Here is an 18,595-nt window from a genome sequence, read left to right as displayed (position 1 = left end):
TTATTACCTAGAATTTGAACTGTTCCTTGGACAGTTCTTTTAAAACATGTGACAGGACTGGACAAGGTGGTTCACACCTGTAATCTCAGCAGCTTAGGAGACTGAGGCAGGAGAATCAAGTTCAGAGCCAGCCTCAGCAACTTAGCAAAGCCCTAAGCAATTCCGTGAGACCCTGTCTCAAAATACAAATATAAAAGGGGCTGGGATGTGGCTCAGTAGTTAAGCGCCTCTGGGTTCAATCCCTGGTACCAAACCAAACCAAAGAAAAAAATGTATTTAGGAGTAAGCAGAAGAGATGCCTATTTTCTATATTTTATACAATGCTAAATATTATTGTATATAGGTATGTAAGTTATTAAGTTCACATCATTTTGGACTTTAGAATGTTGGTAGGGGGGCTAATCATAGATCAGTTTATCCAGATTTCCCTTTAATTTAGAATAAAAATCTCCTAAGGACAGGGTACTCATATCGACTCCCTGGGCATTTAATTAAAAACAATTATATGATGATCTACTTATCATATAGTTGAGAGTAATAAAGGAGTTGTACAACATTTTGTATTTGACCTTCAGACAGAGAAGCATCTGGCATAAGCACCAGTTTTCATAGGTACCATATTGTTGCAGTCTTTAATGTCTACCTTTTAAGAACCCAGAAAAATCTTCAATAATATCAAATGAAAATTTCTCAAAGACAAAACTCATTGCAGAGTAACATTAACAATATGGATAAAAATAGATGTTAATATTTATTGAACACTTACTGTGTCCTCTTTTTGAATTTATATATGTAGTCTCTTTCATATTCAGTTTACCATATAATTTGATGTCCCAGTTTATTTCCAAGGCTCCTCCCTGCTCTTGCTCGGCTTCCTCTGGGACTTTGGTTCCCTTCCCAATCTCCTTTCTTATTAGCATCCTCAATCTCTCCCTCTATTCACTTTTTATTCTTTGTCTTTCAATAAACCCAAATCTCTCTTGTTTTAGAAAAAAAGAGAATAAAATAACCCAATGCCCCCTTTTCTAGTTATCATACTATTTATCTCCTTCCTTTCCTTGCCAAAGTGCCTTCATCTATTTCACTATGCACTTATCTCTTAGTCTGTTATCATCTGCATTTTCTCTTATCACTCTATTATTTCATTCTCCTAATTATATACTCCTTAAGGTCGCCAGGACTGATTTTTCTTGTTTCCCTAAGAAAAAAAAATTAAAAAGTCACACTATTTCTAAATAATAGTGACCTTTTCATCTTTCTTTTAAGCCTTTAAATACCTTATTTCATTTCTGTACAACAGATTGTATGTTATTTTTGCATTGTGCCTATATGTATCCAAGTTTCTTCTAGTTCTCCTATTTAATAGGAATCTTCTCAAGGGCAAACTATGTCTTCTGCATCATTTGTTAACTTAATTTTTTTAGTTATAGATGGATATAATACCTTTTTATTTATTTTACATATTTTTTTTGTTGTAGGTGAACACAATACCTTTATGTTATTTTTACGTGGTGCTTAGGATGGAACCCAGTACCTCATACATGCCAGGCAAGTGCGCTACCACTAAGCTACAACCCCAGCCCCATTTGTTAACTTTTTAATATATTTAGTACAGTTAAATTACCAAGTTGATCCATAGAGCATTAAAGATCATGAGTTTCTATGTTTCTGAATAGTACTATTTAAATTTTTCTTCTCTTGTTATTATTTTAATGAAGGGTTTGAACTGGTTAAGCATGTCTCTGTCAACCCAACTTTCTACTTTTATTCTTCCCTCTTCCAGAAGAAGATGGTATTTGTCTTCTGGTCAAGACACTTTCAGGAGGACATACAATGGAAATAAAAAGGCAACTCCAATGACTAAGTTAACCCAAAGACTCTTAATACTAGGTGAAGGCAGAGAAAGGAGATATGATTATTATGTGTAGGATTACAAAAGTTACACAGTGTGAAAATGCAGACTTGTGCATTAAATACCTGAACTTTAGGACTTCATTTTCAAAAGTAAATTTCACATAAACTAGAACTACAGTTGACTTCACAAAAAAGCTAATAATGTTTTTAACTTCCTCCAAAAGTAACATAGGCTAAAATGGATATAAATACATCCTTACAGAACCAGATATACACATGGCTGATAAATTTCTACAATGGCCTGGCTCCTCCAGAAAACTAAGATGTTGTAAAGATGCTAAGGGAGGATCCCCTTATTTGGAAGCACAAGTCCACTTAGTGTCCTTGTTAGATGGAGCCTATTGACTATAAGGACCACAAGTTAGGTCCATTTTCTCTGGCATCATAGGAAAGGTGTGTATTTAGTTTTTTAAAAAATAAATAAAATAAAAAAATTTAAAAATAAATAAAATAGAATTACAATGAAATAAGAATGAAACATTAAACATATATGACCAAGAACATTTAACATGAATTTTTTATACAATAAATAAGTTTGCCTTTTAGCATAGGGAATCCTTTCCATAAATCTGTTTTAGAAGTCAGGTCTCCAGTATGCTTTAGAAAAGCCTTTGTTAAAACTGAAGTATATTGATAAAGTGATTTAATATAGTTGAAAACAAGCTGCAGCACTCTAGCTGGGCCCTCTGAAACCTTGTGTTAGAGAAACATCTATATAGCATTATAGGAAGCATTTACTGTAATTTGCCATCAATCTTTAAAAATAATAATGTTAAGCTCCCAACAATGTTGTCTTTGTTAGTGCATTACTACTATTTTATTCATGCGGTTTGTTGTGCTTATATGAATTATTCTCAATTCTACCACAATGTCCTGGGCTATGATATCCTTTAAGTAAGATACTGCAACTATGGGTTGACTCAAAGGGCAGCTGAGTGCATTTTAATATCCACATGTCCTTTGAACCAATACTGAAGAACCACAGCATTATGCTGCAGGACTGTGTTCCATCTGAATGCACAATGATTACCTGGGTAGGGTTGGTGCAGTTCTTTAGTTTTGTACCACAAAATGAATACTGACCTGCTGATTGGGTCTGTGAAAAAATATCTGCAAAATTCTAAGCAAATTTAAAATTTAACCTGTTTTTCAAAGGCCACAACTATCATTGCATAGATTGTTTCAATCTCTCTGTGTCTCAGGTTCGACAAAACAAAGGTAAAAAGGCAAACACACACACAGACACACACAGACACAATCCTTCCCCCAGGTATACAATGAAATGTAGTTGTTAAAGGCACATTTTACACTGTCAGTAAAATTTCAAAGTTTAAAGTTCAAAAAGCACTGTCTGTGTGTGTTTGTGTACAGATATCTTTTAGATTGAGGAGGAGTGGGCAGAGCATCTGAACAGAGAGGTCTTTGATATGAAATTTAAAACTGCAAAGTACTCTTAGGGATATACATTTGGACTGGATGGTTTGAGATCTGAAATCTGGATAGCTGTAAATAATTAGCCTTGAGAAAATAATTTTATAAAAAAGAAAGGGCCCAAAGTAGTGTAATGAACTAACAGGAAAAACTAGATCCCAATCTCAGCTCTGCTTATAATCATTATGTTGATTATGCAAAGCAAGTTACTTAACTTCTTGTGTTTCATTTTCAACTATAAAACAGGGTAACAATAGCTGCCATAGCATAAAATGGTTATGTGGTAAAATACATAGCTGTTTTATAAAATATTTTGAAATTGTAAATGGTTTCTAAGTGCCCTCTATTATTGTTATATACATGTCAGAAATCCAAACTTGTACTGCAGAAATGGGATTAATTATTCAAATTACAACAAAACTTGCAGCAAGTACTTTAAATGGAAAATATGGTTTACAATCATACTCTTCAACCATTTCCCAGAGTGTATCCCTTTTGTAAAGATAAGTCCATTTTTATCTGGTTTGACTAATTGTTCTTCCTTAACTGCAGAATTTGAATTCATTGACTCATGACATGCACATCTGGACAGGACCTTAGAGATAAACTCATCCTGCTGAGCATCACCCCATGTTAGTCAAAGCCTTACAAACTGCCAAGAGAATGGATAGCATAGAAAGGAAAAGAAAAGGGAGTGTGAGGTTTGACAAAGATGTGCATCCTTCCATCACCTTCTTTGTTTTATATTTAAATTTCTAATTTTCAAGTAAGATTTAATTTGCAAAAAGGGATTCACTGACCCATTAGTCCTGTTCTCTAGCCCCTGAAAGGGTTGAAAGCCAAGCTCCTTTATTTTTCAGATGAGAAAGTGGAGTATAGAGAGGTGAAACTGTAGTCACTATTGGGTCTTGGCTGAAGCATCTTCACGACAGGATATAAATTGTGTCATATCAATCAAATGAGTGTTGTTTACATGGTCATATATTCAGCAGACACTGACTAGAAAGTGTCATTTTTTTTCCTTCAGCTTTGTGGTGATTGATCTTGTAGGATGAATTTCAAAGAAATGCCACTCCCCCTCAAGGCCAATCTTTTGCAAAATTGTTAAGGAAACAAAATCTACCTTTAGTATCCTTCAGTTTTCTCTCTCCGCCACCCTTCTTAGTTCCTGGTGTTCTGTTTTTGCATCAACCTGCAGGAATTCGGTACTCTTGGACTCAATAAATTTTATCTCATTGAGACAGCTACTGAAAATATTGGGCTTTACCTGAGCCCTATGCTTCTGGAAAACAGTACTGGCTAAAAAATTCCCCTACTCTTTTGTGTTCTGAAAAATGGCTTACTGGAAAGCTACACACACACACACACACACACACACACACACACAAATACACATGACATACTTTCCCTACATGTCTTATTAGATAAATCTCTCTGTCCATTCTTTGTATGACTGCTGCAATTTATATATTCGTGTTCCAGTATTACAATAATATATGAAAAACAAGATGTGGAATCAGATGTCCTCATTTTTAGTCCCAGACACAGATTCTCCAAATCCCCATTATTTGTCTCATTAATAATTACCTAACATTAAAATTGTACCCCCAAACTAGCTAGGTACAGAGATAAGCATTTTCTGCACAGTTAACTGATGGAGACTACCCTCGAGTACAAAACAATCCCCCTGTGGATTACCCCACATGAAACTTATCTACTCCTCTCTATAAAAGACTAAGCTAAACCTCTATATTGCAATAGCATGAATAAAATCAATTTCCTTACTTGTTCAGTTTTTGTGTTTGACACTTTGTGTTTGAGAAGTTCTTCAGCAATTTACATATTTAATTTGTGTTACATCATTATGATAACAGAGTTGAAAAAACATAAAATGTGGAACCAGTGTCCTCAGTTTTAGTCCCAGTTCTTTCTGAGTGATCTTGAACTTTTGGGGATTAATTTTCTTCACCTTTAAATAAAGTTGTTGGACTGGATAAGCATGAAGATTTTAATATTATAAACTTGTTGATAAATTATTTTGCAATTATTTTAATTATTTATGAATGCTACATGATGCAGATTTAGAAGTAAGCCTTATTCCTATCTTCCTTTGCTTTGTTTGAAGTAGTTGTTATATAACATTTGCTAGTTAAATGGAAAGAGTTGTGACTAGTTTGTATGCTTCAAAGGTACTTAAGGATTATATTAGTATGATGACTTAAATTCTATAAGTGTTTATTGAACAAGGACAACTTATGGTTTCTTTAAATTTTTATTTTGGCATATGCCAGTGTGAGAGTGTGACATCTTAAATTCTAGAATGTTTTAAAAATTTTAGCATACTAAATGTCTATAACCAAATGCCCCTTTTCCCTTTCATTTAGATAATTAAGTGCTGAAAAAATAATTCTATTTCCTAATGAGACACATATAATAAATGTTCATGAGGCACCAATTCTAGTAAATTTGATTTTTTAAAGTGCCTTTCAACTTATCCATCATTTGATGATAGTGATAATTTAAAAACAATAGATGTTAAATTGGTTAAATAAAAATAGCCCGAATTTTAAGAAAAGAAAACATCATATCACAAGGAGGTCATCATATATAGAAAAGTTGCTACTGATGTTGTAGGACCCAATTGAATGTAAATGAAGGTTTTAAAAACTCAAGGTAATTTTCCAGTCTTCTGGCCTAATATTATTTATTGTTAAACACTGTGCCAGAAATTATGATATATACTTTAGAGCCATTGTCTCATTTACTCCTCACTACAACCATATGAGACAGGTACTGTTACTATCATCCTTATATTACAGATAAGGACATTGGTTCAGCAAGGTTGTGTCAATTACTTAAGGTTGGAAAGTCAGTAAATGACACAGTCAGTATTCTATTCCACATGTGCCTGACTCCAGAGTCCAGGCTCTTAACCACAATGCTACAATGCTCAATCCTCCAAGATAGTAAAGAAAATAATGTAAAAAATATTATGTGGTTGTCAGTTTCATAATTTAGGGCATAAAGCATCAATACAACCTTCCAGAACTGTATTTACAGGGTATGTGCTATCTAGAAAATTATAAAAGGATTCAGTTGACCACTTGAAAATATCCCTATATTGTATTACATCTTCTGCAAGGTTTGCTTTACCATACACATGGCATTATAAAAAATAGAGCTCTTTTTTTATTCGATAAGTAATTAGAAGTAAAGACCAAATAGAGTAGAAACATGATGTTTCTACTTTTTTTGTCCAGGATTCATAAAAAATCAGTTTACGCTAATACTTTGTTTATATACTAACAATCTATAATGATTTTTCTTACTAAAGTATTAAATTGAAATTGTTTTTCCTTCTGTGTTGTTATACTTGAGCAGAATACAAATTGTTTTTTTAATTTATGAAATTTGTCACAATACTTTAAAAATATAAGTGAATAGAATGTCTCCAAATTCGATCATGAATAGATTCTGGGGTTTTGTTTTATTATGTAAAAAAATTTTGTGGTCTTCGTATACATTTCATGTGTATATTCAGTACACAGTTGACCCTGAAACCATGTGGAGGTTAAGGGCACTGATTCCTGCATGGTAAAAAATTCATGTAAAACTTATGACTCCCCAAAAACCTAACTGCTAGTAGCCTGCCATTGATCAGAAGCCCTACCAATAATATAATCAATTGATCAGCCCATATTTTGTATGCTATATGTATTATAAACAGTGAAAATATATAAGAATTGCAAGAGATCACTTTTTTTTTTACTGTGATACACAATTTACTAGAGGAAAAAAACTGCTGACATTGAGATGATCAGTGTCACATGGTGTTTGAAGCAGATATTCTCAAACGTGAGCTTACCACAATAGGTACAGGAGGTGGCAACAAAGTTATTATACTACTACTGTATGCACTGTACGCACTACAGTTAATTATATGTAATTACAATCTAATACTGCATCTTCAGGTTTACATTACTCTTGACTGTGAATAGTGCCATGGGTGGTCTATAAGTATTTGTGTGCATATGTTTTGATAAATTTTAACTTTTAAAAAGTTTTGCATAAATTTTAGGATAGTAAATGATAAATAAGCTGTTATCTACATATATCATATATTTTTCTGCATTCATGACTTACCTGTTTTTTTTTGGGGGGGGGGTACCAGGGATTGAATTCAGGGGCCCTCGACCACTGAGCCACATCCTCAGCCCTAATTTTTGTATTTCATTTAGAGACAGGGTCTCATTGAGTTGCTTAGTGCCTTGCTTTTGCTGAAATTGGCTATGAACTCGCGATTCTCCTTGCCTAAGTCTCCCAAGCACTGGGATTATAGGTGTGCGCTACTGTGCCTGGCTTAATTTTTTTTTTCTGGCTACTTATAGGCTATACGGTTGATCTGTGATTTTTTTTCAAATTGCAACACATCTTCAAATAATAACTGGCATGTAAAGGACCCTAAGAGTTCAAATATCTGTTATTCAAGGATTAATTATAGCACAGAAGTTAAGAAACAGGGCTCTGTAATCAGTCCACCAGTTTCTAGCTCTGTTATCTGGGGCAAATTACTTACTCTCTCTGTGCTTCTGTTTCTCAATTGGAAAATGGCAATCATAATATGTTTCCTTCATGATATAATACAAGTAAAGTGTTTGCAACAATTCTTGACCCCTGATAATTGTTAAAGCAATTTTGGCCATCATCATCAACCTACTTTTTAGAAATGTATCATAAGATATCTGAGATAGAATACAAAATTAAATATACCCTGATGATACCTATGTGATAACCTATTCCTATCTTATATTTTTCATTTCCTTCAGATATTTCTGAATCTCAATATCAATGACAAGAAACCCTGAACAGATAGATATTTCTTCAGACATAGAGGAATGAGAAAAATCAGGTAAAGGAAATTAGGAAGAAAAATCTGTGTGTACTCAAACCCCTTCTTCTGTCATCTCTGAATCCTTTACGCCCCTCAACTCCTCTCAGCAATAACAATGAAATTGTTGATGAGTCCAGCCTAGAAACATATTTTCAAACAACATGTAAAGAAAACTTGTATCATTACTGAAAACTACAACAAAGCTATTATCTTCTCCTGAACTATAAGTATTATTTTTTAAAATAATTTTTAGTTGTTGATGGACCTTTATTTTATTTATTTATATGCAGTGCTGAGAATTGAACCCAGTGCCTCACACATGCTAGGCAAGCACTCTACCACTGAGCCATAACCCCATGAGTATTATTTTTCATTGAAGCATGGACCATAGCAAAGTGAACTATTTCAAAAGCAAAGAAAAATGAAACCTAAAAACAACCCTCCAAAAGGAATTAAACACACACATCAAGAATACTAGCTCAAGCAATCAAAAAACAACATATCCTATTTGGAAATGATGAACCAAAACACAACTATCTTGTTACTCCTATAAAATCATAAGCTTCTTGAGTGTAAGGTTTGGATCACTCACTTATTTGTTTATTTTTGATCTCCTAAAAATACCTATGATACTGCTGGCTATACATGTTATCAATTTCTGTTTTTCGAATTGTCTTCCTGAAATTTAACACAGCTTGGGTCCTTTGTACTGAGTCTTATTTGAAAAGCAGCCATAATACAAACATCCAGTTGTTTTTAATGCTTATATATTAAAACTAACACCATTCAATGTGAATAAGAAGTTGGGAGTGCTAGTATTATGATATTTATTGTAAATCAGTCAGATAGTTAGTTGAAACCCATGTTGGTTAAAGTTATCAAATCAGGACTCAAAGTGATATGACATTTCCCCAACTAGAAATGATTCAAGGTCTCCAGCTAGAAAAAATGCTATGTTCTCCTATTTTGACATAAACATTCACCCTCATATTAAGCAGAAAAAAAGCCCTTTTTACTGTAAACAAAAGAAATTTCTGTATGCCCTTTGTAAAATGTTATATAAAAATGTTGGGCTTCGACACAAGAGAACTTAATCAAAATCCCATGTTGCTTCAGGGTAGCTATATGTGAAATGTAATTTCCATTGTATTGAAAGTTCCATTCAGTAAATATTTATCTATTTTCAAAATTGCCAATATATTTGAAAAGTTTAATTGGTTTATACTCAAGGCACTGGAGAAAAGAAAAATTTGTTTTGACAATACATTTACATGTATTTATTCAGTTCACGTTAGAGTACTTCTTTCAAGTGATCATGAAATTTAATGTGAAGTGAAACCATCCTACATATGGTCCTAATGACTAATTTAGAAGAAAATTAATCAATAATCAATCAATCATTTTGATCACTGTACCTTTTTTCTCTGATTTGTCAGAAACTTTTCCTCCAATTGGAGAGTAAGTAGTATCCATGGATTCCGTCCCTCTGTTCCCTTTGCTAATTCCATTTTCATAGAGCTGTCCTTCAACTGGTTGCAATTGCCAAGTCAGGCCAAACAAATGTACTGCTGCAAGAAAACAAGTTATATATTAACTTATTCAAACTCACTGACAAGGCCTCCAAAACCAGCTATCCTTTTGTACCTAGAAACCCCATAACCAGTTATCTTTTAGTTAGGTTGAGCAACTAGGAGTATACACCTACACCATACTTTTACTTTACTACACTACTTTTCCAATTAGCTGTTGTTAAAGCTCTGAAGCTACAGATATCCCAGAAATAGGGTTAGAGATGGGAGGATTAGCAGTAACAGTGGGATTTAACTCAGTTCTTCAGTGCTGTGACCCACCTGTTCCCTCTCCACTTACCTAACTTTCGTTTGCACAAGGAAACTACTGCAGAGTAATGTTAATAGACTATCAAGAGAACATGGGAAATCTTCCCAGTGGTTCTGATTCAATTCAATTCAATTCAATTCAATTCAGAAAATATCTCCTGAATGCCTCATGTGCATAAGACTCTATGATAGCTGCTACAGGTGTTTAAGTCTAGATGACGAATGGCATGGGATTTGGTAGTATTGTAAGTATAAAATAACCATAATAGTATATGGAAGAATTGACACAAGAAGTTCATATTTTTGAAAGAAGATTAAAAAGTATATGTAATTGGTCATTATGAGGGAAATGGCACACTTAATCTTGATAGAAATATAAAAATACAGTGAGCTTTATGGAGGGAAATGTGGCACCATCCCCCCCACCAAAAAAATAAACAAAACCTTTAAAATCTGGTTGATCCTTTGAGACAATAATTCAATGTCTATGAATTAACTATGAATGTGGCAGACTATGACTATCCATCATAACATATGAAAATAATACTAAAAAGTTCTGATAAAGCTAAATATTCACTAAGCGAGGTTTCATCAAATAACTGGCTAAATATAGTAAATAATAAAAGACTGTGGCTACTGAAATCATGTTGCAGAATATCAAGCAATGAAATGGGAAATATTCATGATGCATCAAATGAAAAAAAATATCAGGTTCCTAGACAGTATGAATAGTATGATCTGAAATGTGTGTGTGGTGTGTGTGTGTTCATTTCTGGAGCAAGAATATGCTGAAGGATATAGTACAGGGAGCTTACAAAGGATTTTTATTTTCCTCCTTATGGTTTCTATATTTTCTGTATATTTTACAGTGAACATGTGATATTTGCCACCTAGAGAACAAGAAGATTTTATTTGAAGAGAAACAGTTTAAAGGAATGATGTCTTAAATTTGGCTAGACTGATCAAGAATGATTTTATGAATGAATAATTTTAGAGATGAACTTTGAAAAATGTGTAGGACTTTGATGGGTGACAATTGAGAGGGAAGAAGAGGCTGGTTGAACAATTATGAATTTGTCAAGTATAGGATGTACTTGAGGCAAAAGAAATGTTCAGATGTGAGTTGTCCCCCAAAAGTTTAAGTATGAGACAATGCAAGAAAGTTTAGAGGTAAAATGAATGGGTTATAAAAGTTTTAACCTAATCAGTGCATGAATTCATTGATAGGAATTAATTGGATGGTAACTGTAGACAGGTAGGATGTGGCTGTAGGAGGTGGGTCCCTGGGGTCCTGTCTTTAGTGTATATGTGTATATGTGTGTGTGTGTATGTATGTATGTATTGTGTGTGTATGTGTGTGCATACACACACACTATACATATATAAATATATGTATTGTGTGTGTATGTGTGTGCACACACACACTATACATAAATATATGTATAGTGTGTGTGTGTGTGTGTGTGTGTGTATTCCTTCTTGAGCAGAGCTTTCTTTCTCTCTGCTTCTTGGTGCAATGTCCTGAGACACTTTCCTCTACCACACTCCTCTACCATGATGTTCTGCCATACCTTGGACCCAGAGCAATGGAGTTGGCCATCTATGGACTGAGATCTCTGAAACTGTGACCCCACAAATAAAATTTTCCTACTATAATTGTTATCATTAGGTCTTTTGGTCATAGCAGTGAAAAAGCTGACTGAAACAATTAAGTTTCTGGGATCCATTAGAGCTTAGTTTTGTGGAGGTAGTTGTGGAAGTTAAAGCCAGAAAGGTAGATTAGGGTCACATTGTAGAAAGACAATGAGTGAATACCACCCTTGAATAACTGGAGTTAATATCTTAAGTAACAGTGCAACATTGTTATTTTCTGAGCAGATGGGAGATGATCAGAATTTTCTTTAAAAAGATTAATTAGGTAGCAATGCAGAGAAAATGAGTGTTTTAGGCAAACAAATGATATCATCAGAATACATTTTGTATAAAGATAAACCCAGTAATAGTGTGGAGAAGGATGAACTGGAGGCCTAAAGATAATTCAAGGAAACCAATTGGAATGGCATTGCAATAATATAGGTGAGAAATAATTAGTGTCTCAATTAAGGTGGTGTCCAAAGAATGTCTCAAGTTTTTAGAGTGAGAAGGCAAAAAAGGCAATTCCTTAAGAAGAAATTTCATAAATGGCAGCTTAGAATTTGGCAACAAGCTCTATATGTGTTCATGGTGTGTGTGTCTCTGTGTGTGCATGTGTGTGTGTATGTATGTGTGTGTGTATGTATATACATATCTTATATAGGTATGTAGGTATATTAGGTGAGGCATAAGAAAAAGTGTGGGTAAAATTGTAATTTAAAATGATAAAGTTTTTCAGCCATAGTAACTGAAAAAATGGTGGGATTATTAATAAATTTAGGGAATTCTTCACTTAGCCTCTGAATAGTTGGTATCACATATGTTTTACTGAATAATGAGTAGTTGAACATATGCTTTGAGGTGATTAAAGGAATGCAATGAATTCAAATTTGGGGATGTTGGGTTCCAAGGACTGGTAGAACATGTACATAGCTATATTAACCACAAAAGGGTTGACGTTCTGGGGAAAATTTTAAACTAGAACAAGACTACAATGGTATACATACAAAGAAGCAACAGTTTAAGATGTGAGAGTGAATGAGGTAATTGAAGGGAGAGAATTTAGGAGAGAATAGTGCCTGGGCCAGAAGCTACAGACATATTTTTAATTTATTTTTCTCATTATATTTTTCAACATCAACTAAATTCTACCAAAAGGCAAAAAAAAAAAAAAAGCAGGAAGCCACTTATAAGTCATCTCATATTTTTCTGTGTTCTCAGGCAATCTGAAAGGGGCTAATTTAATATACTCATTTAGTATATGAACTAGTGACTGAAAACTGAGAAGCTAGGCAGATAACCTATTTAAAAATCATTCATCCACTTTTAGTTGGAACTAAAGAGATTTCTAGCACCTACTTTTAAATTTATCCTTAAAACTTTTTAAGCATTTAATTGGTTTCTATCCTTTTCTTTGGATTAAGGCCAATACTGTCTGATGAATTTCTCTCGCAATTATTGGAAACAACTAAAAGCAAAAGACACTGGTTCTGAGTAAGGTATGGTATGGCATGTTAATAAAGCTGTACTAGTGACATTATTGAAATTTCCTTGCCAAAGGACTTAAAGTTTGGTTTAACATACTTGTCCCAGTTAAAGGCATTTATCAGTACTACAGAAAATTTGGTATTTTCTGTGCCCCCCAATAATTTGGATATAATGGATATTACTAACTATATTGAAAATGTGTTTCATTTCCTTGGTTCAATTACTTTCTATGAAATTAGATGGACCATATGTAACAAAAGGCATAGTGGATCTCATTTTGAAGACCTATTTTATGTACTTTAAGTTAAGCCAGTTTCCTGAGGGCACTAGAAAATGTTAGAAAAATTCATGTGGTAGAGAGATTCACTTCAAAATATATAAGGCAAGGATTAATTTTTTTACTATCAAATTAAATAGACTGCTTGCAGCCAATCAAGGCAGATACAGAGGTATGGGCACATTTAGTGAATACTCTTTGAGAGTAGTAAGGCTTTATAATTCCTTAAGTTTAATATATCCTGGGGAACAAACTGTGTGGAATGTATATTTGAATATATAATGAAAGTTAATTACTTGCTACAGATCTGGAGTACCATGGAAAGGCTCCTGGCCTTTTCTCTCTTCCTAATTGAACTTCCACATTGCTGAGGCATGAAAGAAAGCCAAAAGTGCATTTATGTGCAGGGTAGAATGTAGTTACTAAACAACTACAGTGTCTGAGTTTTATTAAAAATAAAGAATAGTTTTTCCATACTAAGCAAATAAATAAAATTATGTTGACCTGTGGAATATGTCAATGGACAACTAAAAAGATATGGTAGTACTTCACCTATGGGGATTATTTATTGATTTATTCAACATATATATTCAAAGCACATGCCAAGCACACTAGTAATGTACTTTCCATATTTTATACAGGTGAATACAGGGAATATAATATTAAAAATAGTTAATTGTCAAAACAGAATAGGTACTATGCAACTTAGTGAGACCCTATCTCAAAATAAAAAATTTTAAAAAAGGGCTGGAGAATGTGACTCAATGGTTGAACACCCCTGGGATCAATTCCCAGTACCAATATGTATATATATATACATATGCACACACAAACACACACATATATATTTAAACTCAGTAAGTAGAGATGGAAACTATCAAGCTCTCTCAGGGAATATGGGTCTAATTATTTGTATTTTACTGAAATCCAATAGCTGGGAAAAAATGTGTATGCCTATTTAGATATTCCAGGAGTAATTTTTTTTCAGTTGATTAAGAATGACAATCCCTTAATGGTCTTTTAACAAATGTTTCCTGCTGATGAACCCTGTACATTTTATAATTACTATTTTTCTTGTTCTATCCAATTGCAAAGAACTATGTTCCAAAATTATAAATTCATTACAAAGTTAAGGTAACAAATGGATTATATTGCTGTTTTCAATTGCCAAACTCAACCAAGCACCTTGGATCTCAAGGCAGGCTGACTCCACAAACTGAAGCTCTTCTTAGCTTGCACATATCTATAGAAACTTCCAACTCAAGCTGCAGTTATATCTCTGCACTCAGGATGTTGGACTTCCTTTCTCTAATGTTAGACTGGTGGTGTTTACTAACATATATAACAAATAATACTTCCCTATTCTACTCCTTTCAAAAAATATTCACTTATAAGGAGACCACAAGAATGCTTGTGGGAAATACAACTTGAATGACTTAGGTTTGTGCTATCCAATACGGCAGCCATGCACCACACATGTCTACTGAGCTCTTGAAATTTGACTAGTCAAGGCAGTATGAAAGAAAAAATGTAAAATATCACATTAATATTTTTATACTGATTACATATTGAAATGATAATGTTGTAGATATATTGGATTAAATAAAAATTTTATGATATTAAATTTCATCTGTTTCTTTTTACTCTTTTAATATGGCTACTATAAAACCTTAAATTATATGTGTGGTTCATATTACATTTTTATTGGACAGTGAAGATTTTGACTAGAACATTTCACAAGATGTTTCTCTTAGCACTCCATCATAGAATCTACCAAATTAAATTGCAGATACTTGTTTACATATTTGCCTCATCAATAATAAGCACTTAAAAGATGAGAATCATGTCTTCTTCATTTTTCTGCCCTGGATACCTAACTCAGCACTTGGGTATAGCAAGTATTACCTTTACACACTGCTCATAGGAATGTAATGTGATAAAGTGGCCTTGCAAGGAAATTTTGATACCTATCACAAATTAAATTGTGAATGTTCCTTGAACAGGAATTCTATTTCTGGGAGTCTATACTAAAGAAATAATTATGTCATGTGTCATATGTCATAAAGAACATATAAGGAAATTTATTACACTGTTATTAAGACATTGGCTTTGTTAATATATTAAAAAAATCAGAAGGGACAATATATCAAATTATGGGAGAGAATGATGTATCTATACTATGAAATCTTATGTAAAGCTGATTTAAACATTACATAATGTATATGTGTATCAAAACATCATATGGCAACCTACTAATATTACTACTTTTATGTTTCAGTTAAAATAAATTTAAATTTCAAATTCCTGGAAAAAAATCTGTATAAGGATTGAAAGAATTGATACTGAGAAACTGCTATATTGAAGGAAATTAAAGAGACATGCCAATTAAATGCAATATAGGATTCTAGATTGGATATTAGAACAGGAAAAAAAGAAATCAGAATTAAATAGAGCTTAGTTAATGGCATGATACCAAGGTTAATGTCTTAATTTTGAAAACTGTACTGTGGTTATTGTAAGATGTTAACATTGGGAGAAGCTCAGTGACAGGTATACAAGAATTCTGTGTTACATTTGCAAACTTTCTCTTAAGTCTAAAATTATTTTTTTTTAAAAAATCCAAAAAAGAGAGAGAAAAAGACTAATCCAGTGATGTGCCAAAGCCATCTTATACTGGTTTATAAGTGCCATCTATGTGCATCTGTTCCTAATTTCACCTTCAGTGACTTTATGTTGGCAGTTGCAATAGACCATGGTATGTATCTTTACACTCTGGGAATCAGAAAATACTGCACATTTGTCCATAGAGCTGGTCGTCATACTTTTATCAGTACACCATGGAATGACCTACAAGAACTGACATAGAAAGATAGTTCTATGAAAAACGTTGTAGAACAATACATATTCTAATATCCCGTTAAAGCAGAAAATATATATTTTATATATGAAAATGCATAAAGAGAATTGAAAGGATTCATACTAAAATATTGATGTTTTTCAGTGGGGGAGCTTGGGGAACTGGAAGAATACTTTAACATTTTCATATTATTGTTAAAATCATTTGGGGGCTGGGGTTGTAGCTTAGTAGGAGAATGTTTGCTTAGCACGTGTGAGGCACTGGGTTTGATCCTCAGCACTGCATAAAAATAAATAAATAAGTAAAATAAAGGTATTGTGTCCATCCACAACTAAAAATATATATATTAAAAACATGAGAAACTTCAAAAAAATAACTGATATATATATAATATATATGATATATCATATATATACATGTGTGTGTGTGTGTGTGTGTGTGTGTGTGTACATATATATTGGTACTGGGGACTGAACTCAGGTGTACTCTACCACTAAGTCACATCCCCAGCCCTATTTTGTATTTTATTTAGAGACAGGGTCTCACTGAGTTGCTTAGTGTCTTGCTGTTGCTGAGGCTGGCTTTGAACACATGATCCTCCTGCCTCAGCCTTTAGGCCACAAATTTCAAACTGTATTCTATAGAGGTTTTGGTAAAAGCTTTTGGATTCTTAGAGTCTTTCAATCTAAAGAGTCTTGTTTTCACACACACACATATTTATATATAAAACATATATTATATATATAAACATATGTATTATATATATGAATAAGAAAAATTTGGATGCTAGGAAGAATTCCTTTTACACATTTAAACTTATGAAATCACATTATAGTGCTAGTGTCAAGAAATAGGATTACTATTTTGTGCTATTCTGTATCTTTTAGTACTTTGGGTCAACTGTCTTACAGACAATATTGAAATCCATTTAATAACAAAATAGTACTTTGATAATAAGTAAGATTTTTAAGACAAATATAACTGAGCTTCCAAGAAATTCATCTTGCATCTTAAAATGCATACATATTTAGCTCAGAATATTTTATTTATTTGTTGCAAGAATTTTGGAGACTATTTTCTAATTCTACCAAATAAACCTATGTAGAAAGTTTGAAATCTGTCTCACAAATAAAGTGTGACTACTACAGTTGATGTTATAAATTTTAATCATGTTCAGTTAAAAGCATGCAATACTTTTTGAGGTAATTTATTTTCTATTTTTGCCAGCATTTTCCCCTTACCAGTTCTTTTACATATCTTGCTTCATGTTCTTTAAGGCTAGGGAATGTTACAGATTTTGTACTTTACTTCCAAAGCTTGTCAAAGCTACATATCTACTTGTATGCTGGACAATCTCCTTTCTGAAAAACACACCAAATACATTACCCAGATGCTGATCCCTGATGACTTTAGGCTTTCAACTTATCTCTTAGGGGAAACAATTTCACCAGACAGATACTTTGTGGACATCATATGGGACTAGATGTTTCTGCAACAAGAAATATCACTGCAAATATAAATGCTACTTGAATTAAATGCAGTGACTGCAAACATTACAGAAACCAGGTTATCATTCCATTTTAAAATAAATCCCATTTGTATTACATTAAACATCAAATTGGTATATGGGTGAACTATGGCCCTTTAGATCTCAATTTTATCCTGGTAATAACTAGATTACATGCAGAATTGAAAACCATTAGTTTTCAGCAAAGCATTTTTCAAGAACTAAATAAAGGAAGCAATGAATATTTATTTATAGTACCTTACTTTTGCCTCAGCAATTTCATTCAAGTTTTCTTTTTTTCCTAGGGTTATACATATACATTTTCTACTAAAAATATTATCTCTCCTTGCCCTATATCATGAACATAAATAAAACATACTTAAATGTTCCTTTTCAAAGGAATTTGAAGGTAGTCAATATGTCTTTGCTATCCCTTTCAAACATTTTTGAAAGCCCAGAAGGCTGTTGTGTTGGGTATGGGTAGAATTTCTTTTGGAAGAAAGGGCTTTACTAATTTAAACAAAAACAACCAAAAGGAAGAAAGAAAGAAAAAGCATGTTAACTTGAAAAATTTTACAGAACATATTTTGCAAGTCTGCCATAATGAAAAAGTAAAATTAAATGCTAACTAAGATTGAGACAATACAACAGAGGCAATGAGTGCATCTTTCTTATTGCTCCATGTTTGAATTCCTACTTTCTTCTAAATGAAATGAATTACTATCTATTGCAGCACACTTTTTTTTTGCCTTAGTATGGT

At 33.0% G+C, this 18,595-nt stretch overlaps 1 protein-coding gene across 3 annotated transcripts in view; it reads right to left on the bottom strand.

The window, feature by feature from the left end:
• Tenm1 (teneurin transmembrane protein 1) overlaps positions 1 to 18,595 on the bottom strand; it is a 556,980-nt gene that overhangs the window by 261,194 nt on the left and 277,191 nt on the right. For 2 of the 3 annotated variants that reach the window (XM_077793578.1, XM_077793579.1), the window contains exon 6: positions 9,652 to 9,804. In XM_077793578.1, the coding sequence (XP_077649704.1) occupies positions 9,652 to 9,804 (153 nt within the window). The remainder of the gene's footprint in view (positions 1 to 9,651; positions 9,805 to 18,595) is intronic. The other variant, XM_077793580.1, reaches the window with a different exon arrangement.

This window comes from Urocitellus parryii, chromosome X (genome assembly GCF_045843805.1).
Source record: "Urocitellus parryii isolate mUroPar1 chromosome X, mUroPar1.hap1, whole genome shotgun sequence".
Lineage (NCBI taxonomy): Eukaryota > Metazoa > Chordata > Mammalia > Rodentia > Sciuridae > Urocitellus > Urocitellus parryii.
This window is presented reverse-complemented; position numbering and strand designations above follow the sequence as displayed.